This window comes from Anguilla rostrata, chromosome 9, assembly GCF_018555375.3.
Source record: "Anguilla rostrata isolate EN2019 chromosome 9, ASM1855537v3, whole genome shotgun sequence".
Lineage (NCBI taxonomy): Eukaryota > Metazoa > Chordata > Actinopteri > Anguilliformes > Anguillidae > Anguilla > Anguilla rostrata.
Genome location: NC_057941.1, coordinates 6,609,078 through 6,623,784, shown reverse-complemented (window position 1 = coordinate 6,623,784; position 14,707 = coordinate 6,609,078). Strand labels below are relative to the sequence as shown.

The window sequence follows — 14,707 nt, the reverse complement described above, 5'->3', positions numbered from 1 at the left end:
TTTGAACGCGGGCGAAGGCCCCGCGAATGTTTTTTCCCCCAGTCATTAAAATGCATAACAAATTAAGACTGTTTACTGGAGTGTTAATGAGAGGGGGCCTGGGCGCCCCGCGCTAATTAACATCAGCGTGCCGGGTAACGAGCCCGTCGTTCGCAGAGTGCTTTTGAGAGGGTCCTGCTCGCTCCCGCTTCCTCTGCCGGGCTCTTTGATTTTGTGTGGGGTGGGGGGGCGGGGGGGGGCTTTTATTCTTCCGACGGGCCCCCCGGAGGCGAGCCGTCCCCTCGTTAGGACGCCGTTGTTGGGGGATACGTAACGAAGAGGCCGCCTGCGTTTCCGGACCCCCTCCGTGGCCCGGAGAAGGAGACCCTGCTCTGTAATGGGGGGGGGGCGCGGTGGAGAAACAAACCGGCCTCTCCTTCAGTATCGCTTCCCTGCCTGTGGGAACGGTGCACCTGAATGCAGAACTGAGTCCAGCCATGCGGTGGACTGAAGAACGTGAATAAACCACATACTGGGGGGGGGGGGGAGGTGTGGGGGGGGGGGATGCTGGCTAGGCTAGTATTGTACATACTGGGGGGTGGGAGGTGTGGGGGGGGTGGGAGGTGGGGCGATGCTGGCTAGGCTGGTATTGTACATACTGGGGGTGGGAGGTGCGGGGGGTGCTGCTAGGCTAGTATTGTACATACTGGGGGGGTGGGAGGTGCGGGATGCTGGCTAGGCTAGTATTGTACATACTGGGGGGGGTGGGAGGTGTGGGGGCGATGCTGGCTAGGCTAGTATTGTTTTCCAGAGGAGTGTTCTACTCCTGTGCTTTGTGGAGATGATTATACAGCGTGTGCGCCGCGTGCGCTGTAGGCGAAATGCCCCTTTTCAGCGCAGAATGCCTTTCTGACATTTTTATGGCACGTGCCGTGTGATGTCTGTTACGTGTTCTCGTAAAGCGTGAGAGCATTAATGTGCCGTAAATGATACATTGCTATTTTTTCCCTCAGAAAAGCTAATGAAAGGATCACAGATTGGCCGTAGTTATGGAATGGTGACGATGTGGTGCCTCTTAAACAGCAGGGGGGGGGAATAATTACTCATTAATGCATATGGAAAAATAGCACCTCCCCTCCCGGATCTTTTCCACAGAATCTGTTTACTCTCCAACCTCTATTTATAGAGCAATGAAGTGCGATGTGTGAATTTATTTTATTTTTTTTGTAAATATGCTGACCTCCTCTCTGGACCGTTATATCCAATGATGTATGGAACAGTTACAATAACAAACAGCAAAGCCTGTCCTTCCGTTGTATTGGTAGATTTTGTTTTTTGCCCTGTAAATACAGTAGGCCCTTTTTCAGAATCCAACCCCCAGTGTTCAATGATAAAAAGGGGATGGGTGTGTTTGCAAGGAGAAGGCCTTGTTTTGGATGGGAGTGCCCGCGTCCCCAATCCTCTCGCCCACCTCCGCCCGTCCGGGTTCGAGCTCTGACTCAGACCCCCCCCTGCGTTACTCTCGTATCTGTAAAAAAAAAAAAAAAAGGCTGGGAAGTTTTCATTAACAGGCAGGCATTAAGATTTAAGAGGCTGACTGTCAGGAGTCGGACGTTGGTGGGGTGTGGGGTGTGGGGTGTGGGGTGGGGGGGCGCGTGGGGTGGGGGGGTTGTGTCGGAGCTGTGCACACGAAGGCCGCTCAGGCTCTCCGTGCCTCATCGGTGCCTCAGTCCTCCGCCACGCAGAGGAAGGCACTTTTAATAGCTCTGGAGAAAAGGCCTTTTGAGAGCAAAAAAAAAAAAAATACAGGCCCGGTTCTGAGCTGAAGGATGACAACAATAAGGCACTTGTCAGTCCACAGATGAAAAGGTAGCTATGGAGATTGTGTTTATATCAATTTGTCGCTCTTCACATAACCCCCCCCCCCCCCACCTCCCGCCCCCTCAGATTTCCCTTCCCTTTTATAGCAGGCGAGCCGGAGGGAAGAGTGCGGCGCTGTGTTTCCCTCCATCGCTCCGCTCCGCTCCTTTTGTCCCCGAGACGCGTCTCTCTCTCTCTCCCCGGCGCCCGGACATCCGCAGATTTATCTGCCGATTGCGGCTTTGCGCAGGAGCGACGAGCTAAGCGACGAGGAGCGCTCCAGTCCGTAAATTTAAAAAAATAACGGACAATTTTGGGGAAAATGAAGGTCAATGCGCTAATTAGAATAAATCCTGCTAAGTGTGTAGTTCACGGAACGTGTAGGTTCTGTGCGATACGCATAATTAGCGAAATGAAGAAAGACAATTGCCTCACTGACTCTTCGGGTCAAAGAAGGTGTTAAGTTAAAAACGAGAGTGTTTGGGTTTTTCAGGTGCAGTTTGTTCTTGTTTTGTAAGACGGTCTGCGGTTGAGACTGTGGGACAGGATGTGGTGTTTCTGGCGGACCCCCCCTCAGTCCCGCGAGGGTGTGGCAGCAGAGAGCGGGCGGCGACCGATCTGCGAAACAGGGGGAGCGTGCCCCCCCCACGGTGTTTACCTCGTCGCCCAAAGCAAACAGGATCCGTGGCACGCGTGTTTACTCGCCAGGAGACGGCAGCGAACGCGGGTTTCCATCGCGGCGCTTGGCACGCAAACGCCCGGCGAGGGCCAGGGGCGAGCTCTGCCCCGCTGTTTTAGCCAGGGGCACGTCAGCGCGGACAGGTACCTATCACACAGGGGGCCGGGGGTGGGGTGGGGGCGTACTCATCTGATTGGACGACCATCGGCGACACCGAGGGTGAAAAAAGCAGCACGTTTCCTGCAAAAAAATTTGGATGTTTTTTTTTTGGCGCCAGGCCATTTTACACACGGCCGTGTGCGATGGGGCTTTTTTTCACGGCAGTTAGGACAAGAGTGACATCATTAGTGACATCATTACTGCGGGGTGCAGCTTGAGAGAAGAGTTTTTTGAGCCCGTGGGATGCATTGTTTTACGTGTCATCTCTGCATTTTTCGGAGAGGAAGTAGGAAAACGTGAAGGCAGAGCAGACAGCAGGAGGCCTAACGCAACGGGGGGGGGGGGCTGGCGGCCATTTTCTGCGCAATGGGGGGGGGGGGGAGTGCTGGGAGAGGGAGGGGTGGAAAAAAGTGGATGGGCAGAGTGAGTGTAGGGGAGGGAGAAGGTAGGGGCACAGAGGGGAGAGAGAGAGAGGGACAGAGGGAGAGAGAGAGAGAGGGACAGAGGGGGAGAGAGGAGAGGGGAGAGAGAGGGAGGAGAGAGAGGGAGAGAGGGGGAGAGAGGAGAGGAGAGAGAGGGGGAGAGAGAGAGAGAGGACAGAGGGGGAGAGACAGGGAGAGAGAGAGATAGGGACAGAGGGGGGAGAGAGAGAGAGGGACAGAGGGGGAAGAGAGAGGGACAGAGGGAGGAGAGAGAGAGAGGGACGGAGAGAGAGAGGGACAGAGGGGAGAGAGAGAGAGAGGGACAGAGAGAGAGAGAGAGAGAGAGAGGGGAGAGAGAGAGAGAGAGAGAGAGAGAGAAGAGCGGGAGTTGGTGCATGGAAGACGTCACCTAGCCGCAGGGGGCAGCTGTATCTAGGGGACAGATAGGCCGATGCGCAGTGAGGGCTGCAGTCTGCTCTCTGTAAATAAATAAGAAATAAATAAGAAAGCTTCCCTGTAATGTTAGTGAATAAAGACACCCTTTCAGAGCTTTATAATGCAGTTCTGGGGTGGGGGGGGCTTAACTTAAATGCACTCTGCCATGCATTTCTTTCCACATACTTTTAATATTACAGCCACTTAAATCATGAAGAAGGAGCGCCATGGAAACATAGACCGCGAAGGTGAAGGTCTCTCTGAAAACCCCAACGCTCTCTCCTGCGGGTTTATCGTTCGCTCTCTCTCCTCGCTACCGTAAGCCGAGCGAATCCTTCAGCTTGCCGGACAGAGAGCGGTGGGGACGCGGCCCTACGGCGAGGGGGGTGGTGGTGGTGGGTGCGGGGTGGGGGGGGCTCCAGATGAGAACAGATGTGTCCTTGTCTCAGAGGCAGGACTCTCCGGACCTGCCAAGCGGAGGCACTGATGTGGCAAGGAGGATGAAATAATTGTGAAAAATTGAAAGCTAAATATTGGCTTTATCTTCTCCGGTAATAAAGGGCCATGAAATTGATTTAACGCCGCGGCGCCTCTCCTGGGCGACTTCTTACCAGCCGAGTACAAAACAATGAGCCGCAGAGATCTATTAATTAACCCGCCTAATCCCGCCAAGTTAATCTCTCTCAAGAACTTTGCCCATCAGTAACTTTGGAGCCGCGGGCTGCGCCAGGGGGGCCCCGGTAACAATGGCAGCGGCGGGGAAGAGACACAGAGCTTAAGGAAGAACAACGGAGGGAAAGACTTGGGCTGGCGAAGGACGACGGCGACGGCGTCGTTTCTGCACGGCAACAAGCCGGGGCCTTCTCTCTTTGTGGGGAGAGGCGGGGGGGGGGGAGGGGGTGCGGTTGTCATTACCATAACGTTTAGTCTTGATTTCTATTTCTCTGAAGAGATTACGGAGTGGGGCGGAAATCAGACGCGCGACTTGACTCCCGTCGCCGTCGCGTTCGAAGGGGGCCTTTTTTTTTTTTTTTTTGATTGATTATAATCTGTCCCGGATTTCGCCGATCGGCGCCAGGCTGACGTCAGCCGACCGTGCCGCGGTGCGACGCGACGCCGGGCTGCTCTGGCCTCGCCGGCCAGGCGGCTTTCTGTTGAACGGCGGCTCTTCACCGCCCCACCCCCATCCCCCCCCCCCCACCTCCTCCGGACCCCCCCCCCCGCCGTGTCGGCGCGACCCGGTCCGCACCGCGCCACATTTCGCTCTCGCTCCTCGGCCCGAGGTGTGAATTACCTCATCCCCCCGCAGGTTCACAAAACCAAAATGTGTTTTTCCCTCTGGTGTGATTTCGCTGCCCCCCAACCTCCTCTCCGGCTCTCGCCCCTGCTTCTGGCAGCTCTCTGGGGGTGGGGGGGGGGCGGTGGCGGGGGCGGGCGGGAGATGGGAAGAGGGGGGCGGAGGACCAAGTGCGGGGGAAGGGGCAGGCTGGCTCTGGAGGCGTACAGGGCCCAGAGTAGGGCTCTCTGATGGGGTCTCAGTGGACCTCTACACCCAGCACACAGGCCCTCTCCCTGTGTCACACAGCCTTTCTCTCCACTTTGTGACCTTTTCAGCCCCTCTTTCTGTCTTTCTGCCTTGTTTTTTCTCTCTCTCTCTTTCTCTCCTGGACGCATTTCTCTAACGCCCGCCATGCGCAGCAGGGCGTTTGTGTAGGGCTGCTGCAGTAACCGCCTTACCAAGGGCGGCTGGCTGTCCCTCGGTCTGGACGAAGGGCGATCGGGCTTTTGCCTCCGTGGTGCTGGGTTATGGAACAGCCTTCCCATTGATATCAGATACACTGTGGACACTTTTAAGCGGTGTCTAAAGACTCATTTGTTCAGACAGGCTTTCAATTGACGTTCAACTGACGTTCAAATTGTTTGTTTTACGTTTTTACGTTGTGTTACGGATGTGTGTGTGTGTGTGTGTGTGTGTGTGTGTGTGTGTGTGTGTGTGTGTGTGTGTGTGTGTGTGTGTGTGTATACATTCGCTGTTTTTATTTGCACTCTGTGAAGCACTTTGTGGCCCTTGTCCTTGAAGAGTGCTATATAAATAAAGTTTACTTACTCACTTACCGTGGTTATGGGAGGCTTACCGCGCGGGATTGGACCACATTACCATTGTTAATTTTTTTTTATAAATAGCCCTCAGGGCAGTCCTTCCTAGACTAATTGGATTAAATTGTTGCTACGACATCACCTCGTTTTATATCTCCGAGATAGTTTAACAAGGTTACTGTAAGGTGAATAATAATAATTGTTATTGTTATTATTATAATTAGGGATGTCCACTTCAATTATTATTTAAAATAGTACTACCCTAACAACTTTTGCCAAGGCTTTTGAGTAACCGTTGCAAAAACAGTGATAGTTTTAGAGTGCATATGACAGGCTTGTGCTTAATTTCGGAGTGTAAGAAGAGAGTAGACATAGGTCTTTTCTGAAATTAAATAAAACTACGCAAAATATTCCAGTAACATTGTAGGGGTTCTAAACAAATTGGTTGTGGGTGGGTTGAAGATGTTGAACTATTTGATTGTAATAGACCAAAAAAATAAAATAAAATAAAAAACAAGAGGGGCCTAATTGTGTGCATCACCCCCCCATCTGAACGAAACCCTTTGTCTGGGAGTCTGGGATTCATGGCGTGACGGTGATCCATCGCCAACAGACCAACGCTGCAGAAGATGTGTATTTTAATTAGAGCCGTTCAGTAATTATATTTATACCGCAGGAATGACTCAGACGTGGATTTTTTAAATTGTTCAGCATAGCGACGATGGGATTTGATTAAAATATTTCAACACCGGAGAGAAGTGTGTCCACACTTTCCTCTCCTCTTGTGTAACAGTAGCTTTGTCGGTTTTTCTGTCGTCTTCCAGACTTGCTTGACTGTGATTTGACTCATGGTATTTGTAGTTCTAATGGTACACAAAAGCACCATTCATAACAATACAGAAAATAACAACTGCTACAGAGCAGCATATGTCCCTTAGGGTTGTTTTTATCACTTGGTGATGCTGCCCCTGCCCTTCCAGGATCTTGACGGTGTTTAAATTATTATTATCATTATTATTATTATTTATTATTATTATTTTTTTATTAAATGGCGTCCGCTTTATTGTGTCCGCGGGGTCGGGACGAGGCGGGGACGTGAAGAGCTAGGCCGCGGTGCTGTGGTCTTCCTCGCACGGAAGGACTTGGCTCACCTGGGAAGTCTCACCTGGGAAGGCACACCTGGGGAGGCTCACCTGGAAAGGCACACCTGGGGAGGCTCACCTGGGGGGAAGGCCGCACCTCTGGCCGGTTGGTACCCCGTGTGACCCACCGGAGCCCCGCGCGTCGGCTGTGGCGAGCGGCTGTGCTTCGCCTGCCAGGGGGAACGGCGAAGTTCGCCGAGCGTCTTTACGTTCGCCACTCCGGGCACCTTCGTCTGGGAGACCCACAGTTTATATCCTCGCTACGATTCTTTCTCCCTCGCAAAAACAATCACAGTGATTTATTAGCAGAACTGCTCTGGAGAATTCTGCCCTGTTAGCGAGGGGGGCTAACGGCTCCTCGTTCACTTGTGGGAAATGTAGTTTTTGCAAATATTGTGCAGAATTTGGAGGGGCGGAGAGAGAGCGCGTGGCCGCGTGTGTTATGCACGGTGTCGGACGTGGCCTTCTAAATAAAAGCAGCCGTTCCTTTCTCTTCTTCGTTTTCTCTTCCCCGTCGCCACCGAGTCGCCCTTCCGCGTCGACGGAGTGGATTAAAGAGCACTTGGTAACGAGCAATTAATCCCCGGTTCCTAATCTCATAACAATGCTGTAAGGACGGGGCGGAGCGGGACGGGGGGGGGGGGGGCGGGCTGTGGGGGCCGGCTCAACCCGAGCTTTGCACTCAGCCTCCCCACAAATCAGAGCCTCTCCTTGGGGCCCCCGGCTCAGGTCGGGCCGCGGTCGGGCCGTTCACGCTGCCTGGAGCCCAAAATTATCCCCCCCCCAGATTGATTAGGGTTCCGAGGCGGCGGCGGCGGATGATTCGCTCTCCTGGCTTTACGAGCCGCGCCCCCCCCCCGCGCGCGGCAGGGAGATAAGTGACTTAAGCGCACGGTGAAGTGTAGTGTGCGAGCGTGCAGCCCTTTCCGTATCGGTGCTAATGGGAGGGGGGGGGGGGGGGGAGGGGGGAGGGGTGGAGGGGGGGGCGGTAGTTCGGCTCCCGGTTAACTCTGTCCTCGCCCGCTCGGTAAGGGACGAGCGCTGAGTGCTATGTGGCGAGCGTTCGTGTGCGCCGCGCGTATAAAGCCCCCCGTTTCGCTGCCCCCCCCCCCGTCGACGCGCGATAAATAGCTCGACAAGTTAAGAGGCGTTCGATGTGGACGGGCGGCGCTGGACTGCGCGGGAGAGGCGGTGCCGGAGGGCAGCCCGGGGGGTCAGTTCAGTCACTCATCCCCGCGCCTCTCTCTCGCGCGTGGCGTCCTTAGCCTACGGAGCGGGCGCTTATCGATTCAGCCGGAGCACCGGAGCCCCACCAGGAGAATTTACAGAGCGGACGGGGGACCCGGCAGAACCGCGTAAAACACAGGCTGTCTCCCGAGTGCGAATTACCGGGCTTCTGAGCTTTCAGGACTCGTTCGAATGAGGTGGATTGTTGCTATTACGAGAACATAGTATTTTCCATTTATTTATTTTTTTTAAGAGTCGCCATGTCGGGCGTTAAACCTGGCTTTCCTCTGCTCCTAGCGGCTGTTTGACAACATGTCGTACAGCTGAAGCCTTACGGGGCAATAACCCAAAAAAACGAGCGGCGCAACCGAACCTCCCGGCTACAGTAACTCACCGGAGCAGGAAATTGGAGGGGCTGTAATCGTTTAGTTTAAGTAATGGATCACACTCAGATCTCCGTCACTCGCCGCAGCTGTCAGTCAGGCCGGCTCCCGGGGCGTCCCACGTGCGTATGCGCGCGCCGGTAATGAGGTTAGTGTGCAGGGCGTGCACGTGTCCGTGCCCGTGCACGCGCACACCGATAATGAGGTTAGGACGCAGCGTGACACTGAGGACCTCCCGTGCGGGGCGTGCAGTGCACCCGTGTGCTGCTGGTGGGGGGCGGGGGGGTGGGAATTCAGGGGCCCACAGAAGGTTAATGAGCAGTTGTGGAATATGGTTTTTTTTTTTTTTTTTTTTTTTTTTTAATCCCCCCCCAGTGATTTTTTTTTTTCTGCCCCCAATTTAGAATTTGGCAGTTACGCCTCTATCCGCTGCAGCGCCGCTTGCACCTGTCACTGAAGCTCGCGGTCTCCGCTGACACGCTCGCTCAGGAGCCGCGCCGCCATTTCACACCCCGCGAGGCCCGCACACCGCGCACTGCGCCGCGGAAGTGGCTGTCAGGCCCGCTGACATGGCCGCCAATTACAGGCCCCCAGCCCCGCCTTCGGGGACCGGGCCGACTGTGCCCTGCCACTGCAATCTCCCGGTCAAAGAGGAGTTCGCTGCTGACATGGACAAAAGCTTCAACTCGAACCTGAGACTCCAGTGCCCGGTCTGTGTTTTCAGAGAGAGCCGCTATGAACTGAGCCAGCTGAGAGACCTTAGAATATGCTGTTGATGCATTTTAAAAAAAGCATATATATATATATATATATATATATATATATATATTTCTTATGGCAATGTCCCCAGGGACACAGTGAGGTCCATATAGAAATGGTTTTGTTGAGATTGGTGTGGAAGAATTTGGCTGTCCTGGGCAGAGCCCTGATCTCAACCCCATTCAATACCTTTGGGTTCAATTAGAAAGCCAACTGCAAGCCAAGGCCTAATCTGCCAATCAGTGCTCGACCTCACTAATAGTCTGGCTGAATGGAAACACATCCCAGCAGCAATGCTTTACTATCTATATGTATAAAGCCTTCCCAGAAGAGTGGAGGTTGCTATAGCAGCAAAGGGTGGACCAACTCCATATTAATGCTCATACTTTTGGATGCTGGATGTCAGGTGTCCACATACGTTTGGCCATGTACTGTATATAGCAGCAGCACTGATCCTGGCATCAGTAATAGTCAGTTAAAGAAGAGCAGCCGCAGCAGCACTGATCCTGGCATCAGTAATAGTCAGTTAAAGAAGAGCAGCCGCAGCAGCACTGATCCTGGCATCACTAATAGTCAGTTAAAGAAGAGCAGCCGGAGCAGCAATGATCCTGGCATCACTAATAGTCAGTTAAAGAAGAGCAGCACTGATCCTGGCATCAGTAATAGTCAGTTAAAGAAGAGCAGCAGCACTGATGCTGGCGTCAGTAACAGTCAGTTAAAGTAGAGCAGCAGCACTGATGCTGGCGTCAGTAACAGTCAGTTAAAGAAGAGCAGCAGCACTGATCCTGGCATCAGTAATAGTCACTTGAAGAAGAGCAGCACTGATCCTGGCATCAGTAATAGTCAGTTAAAGATGAGCAGCAGCCTGATCCTGACATCAGTAATAGTCAGTTAAAGAAGAGCAGCAGCACTGATCCTGACATCAGTAATAGTTAGTTAAAGAAGAGCAGCCGCAGCAGCACTGATCCTGACATCAGTAATAGTCAGTTAAAGAAGAGCAGCACTGATCCTGGCATCAGTAACAGTCAGTTAAAGAAGAGCAGTTGCAGCAGAGCTGATCCTGGCATCAGTAACAGTCAGTTAAAGAAGAGCAGCACTGATCCTGACATCAGTAACAGTCAGTTAAAGAAGAGCAGCCGCAGCAGCACTGATCCTGACATCAGTAACAGTCAGTTAAAGATGAGCAGTCGCAGCAGCAGCCGGTAGCGGGCCGGTTGAGTGCCGGTCCGGTGAGTGACGTGCGTGTGCACCCCCCCTGTCTCCCCACAGGCTTCCCCGCGACGGCGTACGGTCCGGTGGCGGCGGCGGCGGTGGCGGCGGCGCGCGGCTCAGGTAGGGGGGCCCCCGGAGGAGCCGGTCACATGGCATACCCGCAGGCGGCAGGGGCAGGTAAACGCTCTGTCGGGATTCTGTGTGGCTGCTGATCTCCATCCTCTCCTCTTCACTCTCTCTCTCTCTCTCTCTCTCTCTCTGCGGCCTTCACACCGTCCGGCACGTACAGCGGGGGGCAGCAGGCCCGCGAAAAAAAACAAAAAAGAAACAGCAAGCAGACAGGCGCTCTGGGACCTCTCTGGGGTCCTTCCTCCGGGGTTTGGGGCTAGGGCAGGGAGCCGCGGCGCGGCGTCGTCCCCCTGCTTCGATGTGTTTGTCTGCGGGCTTTTATTTTGAAGGTTTTTTTTAAAATGTGTGTTTGGACAGCGACATTCGCCTGCCGAAAACTTCTGCTCCTGACGCCGCTCTTTAAACAGGGGGGTAAACACGCGCCCCGCCCAGATGCTCGCGGATAACGGCAGATATGTACAGAGCCTTCTGAGCGGCGTGACACGCAGATGCTCATTATGGAAAAGACATACAACACATGCCCATACGCTTCTTTCTGTTGATTTAGTGTTAGACCTAAACAGGAAAACCGACTCTCTGTTTCAACAGCAAATAAACCAATGGCCAACTACCGGCGTGACCGGATTTGGCAGGTAGCGTTTAGCTCTCAGTTTAGCTAATTGCTAGAAATGTGGCAGCGGGCCCAAGGTGCTGGACTTGCGTGTCAGGACAGGGTGGCAGTTTAGACTTCCCCCGCTTGTGGTGCTGGAGTACCTCCTGTGTAGGAGAAGGCCCGTGCACCTCCGCAGGAAGTGACACGCGGCCCTGCTTCCTTCCAATTCGACCCCCCCCGTGTCTTTCAGACGCGTTAATAAACCGAGTCCCGCAGCCCGGCTGAGAGCAGCGCCCCCCCTCCCTCCCCCTCCCCCCCCCTCCCCCTTGTGCCCGTCGGGTTAATTTGGGAAGCGCTCGAGTGTCTGCAGCGAAAGCAGGAAGCCAATCAGATCCCCTTTCAGCTCAATCAGGCCCCTTTGATTTGGCGGCTCATTCCTAAGCAAACAGAGTCGTCTCGAACGGCGGTGGCGGTGGCGGCGGCGGCCTCCGCGGACGGGGGGGTCGGGGGGGGGACTCGCGAATGAGAATCGCGAGCTTATGCGGTGAAGACTTCCCACGAGACCTGCACCGGGTGCCCTAAACCCGCGCCGTCCGCCCGGCCCGGAGCAGAGAGCCGTCGGCCCGGCCCGGAGCCGAGCAGGGAGCCGCCGGGACCGACGGCGGGCCGGCCGCGGCGCTGTTCTGACATTAGCGGCGGTCTGGGATGGCTGGGCAGGAAATGAAGGGCTCAGCGGCAGTTTTTCTCCCAGCAGCAGCAGCAGCGGCAGCAGCCCTCATAAGCGAGCCGGTCTCATTGGCGAGCGCATGCAGGGGCGAAGCGTGCGCTCCTGATGGAGACGTTATAAGACATTTAAATGTGACCTTTCTGCCAAATCCCCTCTTAATTCTGCACCCGGGGCCCCGCTGCGGAGCGCGGGCATTAGCCTGCGCCGCCGCCGCCGCGCGTATAGATTTACTGATATCCTTGAGATCGCATTGAATGCGAGGCGCATCTGATGCGTTACCCCCCCCCCCCTTTTTCTGCAGCGCCTCCACAGGGGGGCCAAGGGCGAGTGAAGGGCTGCTGCGGCCGTCCCTCAGAGCCCCCCCACCCCCCCGGGCGCATCCCGCTCGCTGACAGCAGCACAGTCAGAGCGTGTATTTTTAACTCCCCCCCCAAACCGCCCCCCCCCCCCAGCCAACACTCAGCCTTTCTCTGCTAACTGATCCCTGGGAGCTGATAAATTTAATACAAAAAACATTATACTGGAGCACTGTGCGAATACATACTGTATATTTTCTGTACGATTTCAGTACTAACAAAATAGCGGTGAAACATAGTTTTTTTCCCCCTTCAATTACAGCATATTTTATTGTTTTTCCCTGAATCAGAAACACTTGTTCTACTCACTTTCCCCCTTGTGTATTTACCTAATACATTTCAGTCAGAGACTGTAAAGTTGGGGTTTTTTTTCTGTGTAAAAGGCATGGTTCTGTTTAAAGTTCACACGCTGAAAATAAATGGAAAAAACCGCCTTGTTAGAACTGGGACTGCATCCCATAATATCACATAAAGGCAGATTCTCTGAACTACGGGGGAATGGCCTTTGATTGAGCATTACACATTAATTCCGTGAAAAGTACGGAAAAACTAACTAAAAACCAAACGTACCTGATTGATCCACTACCGTGTTTGATAATGAATAAACATTGACTCAAGACTGCCGAGCCAGGTACGCCATTTTGATTAGACTGCCAGCGTTGAGTCCCGGGAATGTGCTAATTCTTCCGTTATAGTCTCTAATCGTCTTTAATCAGTGTCTGCGTGCACGGGGAGAGGAGGAGGTGAAGTGCAGCCCGTTCCTTCTCCTGTTGCTTCCTGTTGATTTAAACGGCGGTTGCGAACACTCTTTCCGAGCCTCTGCGTTTTTCCAAAAGAACAGGAAAGGGGGGGCTTCGGCGCTTTCTAGAAAGGGTAAAGCCGGAAAAAAAAAAAGTATTGCGAAGGTGCTCTTTTTGGAAAACCGACAGCTTAATGAGCAGGGCAAGTCCGAGGCACTCTCCTTAGAATAAAAAAAAAAAGCCTTTTGTGTTTTTTCCCCACTTTGGCTGTTCTGAGGCCAGAAACAGACCGCGCTCTTCGCCGGTCGACCCCGCCCGCTCGTGGCCCCCCCCCCCCCCCCCCCCCCCCCCCACGGGGGCACGGCGAAGAGCGCGGTCCTGGAATGCGTGCTGATTAACTCTCCCCGGCGAACGCGGGCAGACGCCGTTCCTCGGGACCTCTGCGTGCCTTCTCCCCGCATATCTCAGAAAGAATGCGTGTTGTGCGTGGAGAGAAACAAAATGGCGGGCAGGCGGGTAATTAGATTAGGGTCTCTTTCCTTCCCTTTTCCTTTTTGCCCCTTTCTTTTTTTTTTTCGGGACTTCTCTTCCTCTGTAGTGTGTCGTCATCTCGCCCCTTTGTTCCGGAGTCAGTGGAATGATATGTCCTATGTCCTCGCTCTCCTATTATGGTATTAATATGGGCTAGCGTTGCTTCCAGCAGTGGTCTTCAGCGCATCGTTTTGTCTGCTGGAGCAATCCATGCATTATTCTGCCTTTTGAAAAGCACGTTAGCTACATATTTGAATCTCAGATGTGCAGTGGCTCGGATGCAGAGATCAGTGGTCGTTTTTTTAAACACTGTTTGCTGTCTGGCTCTCTTCACATTGTGTTTTTTTTTGTAAGGCGGCTGATTTCCTTCGTGCCGAACCCCCCTGCTCATTTTTTTCGAGCTGAAAGCGGTAAGACGCGAAGCTTTTTTGGCGAGATTACCCACATTATCTCGGGCCATTGGGCATTTCCTCCCGACCGGCTCTGCCGTCATGGGGAGTGCGGCGGAGGCCGTGATTGGCCGGATCGGCGAAGGCAGAACGGCGCTCCGCTCTCAGCCCCACGGAGCTGATTTCTGTTATTGTGTCCCAGCTGATGCTCTGTGCTTTGAAAAAAAAAGAAAAACTGGGGAGGGGGAAAGGAACCGAACACTGCTTTGTGAGCGTGGTCATGTGACACCCCCCCCCCCCCCGATCAGGAGCGAGGGTCTTGAGGGCGCAGCAGACGTTAAAAGAGAACAGAGTGGGCGGAGCCTATGACGCTGGCCTCTGCCTCACAGCTGGGGGCGGGGCCTAGAGACGCCTGCCTGCCATTAGCTTCCCCCTCTCTACGTGTGAGGCGGGTAATTCTCTGTAGGACAGCGGTAACCAACCCTGCTCCTGGAGATCTACCATTCCAGTCGATTTTCACTCCAAACCTAACAAAGCTCACCCCACCCCAACAGCTAGAGCAGGGCTGCCCAACCCTGTTCCTGGAGATCTACCCGCCTGCAGGTTTTCACTCCAACCCTAACAAAGCACACCTCATTCAACAGCTTGAGCTGCTGATTAGTAGAGCCAGGTGTGCCAAATTAGGGTTGAAACGAAAACCAATAGGATGGTAGATCTCCAGGAACAGGGTTGGTTACCACTGCTGTAGGACGTGTGGAATGGTTGTCTGTACTGCAGGCAGACGACCACGGGCTGTGCCTTTATTCAACCCTCGTCTTCCTTAAGACCTGTTTGAAATCCCCCTCTCAGTATTGTTTTTTTATTTTTATTCTCCAAACATAAAAGAAAG

At 53.8% G+C, this 14,707-nt stretch overlaps 1 protein-coding gene and 1 long non-coding RNA gene across 21 annotated transcripts in view; one reads left to right on the top strand and one right to left on the bottom strand.

The window, feature by feature from the left end:
* Window positions 1–14,707, bottom strand: part of LOC135262786 (uncharacterized) — a 656,092-nt gene that overhangs the window by 424,446 nt on the left and 216,939 nt on the right. The window lies entirely within an intron of this gene.
* LOC135262780 (RNA-binding protein Musashi homolog 2) overlaps window positions 1–14,707 on the top strand; it is a 246,435-nt gene that overhangs the window by 199,622 nt on the left and 32,106 nt on the right. For 9 of the 20 annotated variants that reach the window (XM_064350001.1, XM_064349999.1, XM_064350000.1 and 6 more), the window contains exon 11: window positions 10,412–10,531. The exons of 5 other annotated variants lie outside the window; for them this stretch is intronic. In XM_064350001.1, coding sequence (XP_064206071.1) covers window positions 10,412–10,531 — 120 coding nt within the window. The remainder of the gene's footprint in view (window positions 1–10,411; window positions 10,532–14,707) is intronic. 6 more of the 20 variants (XM_064350009.1, XM_064350003.1, XM_064350011.1 and 3 more) reach the window with 1 other exon arrangement.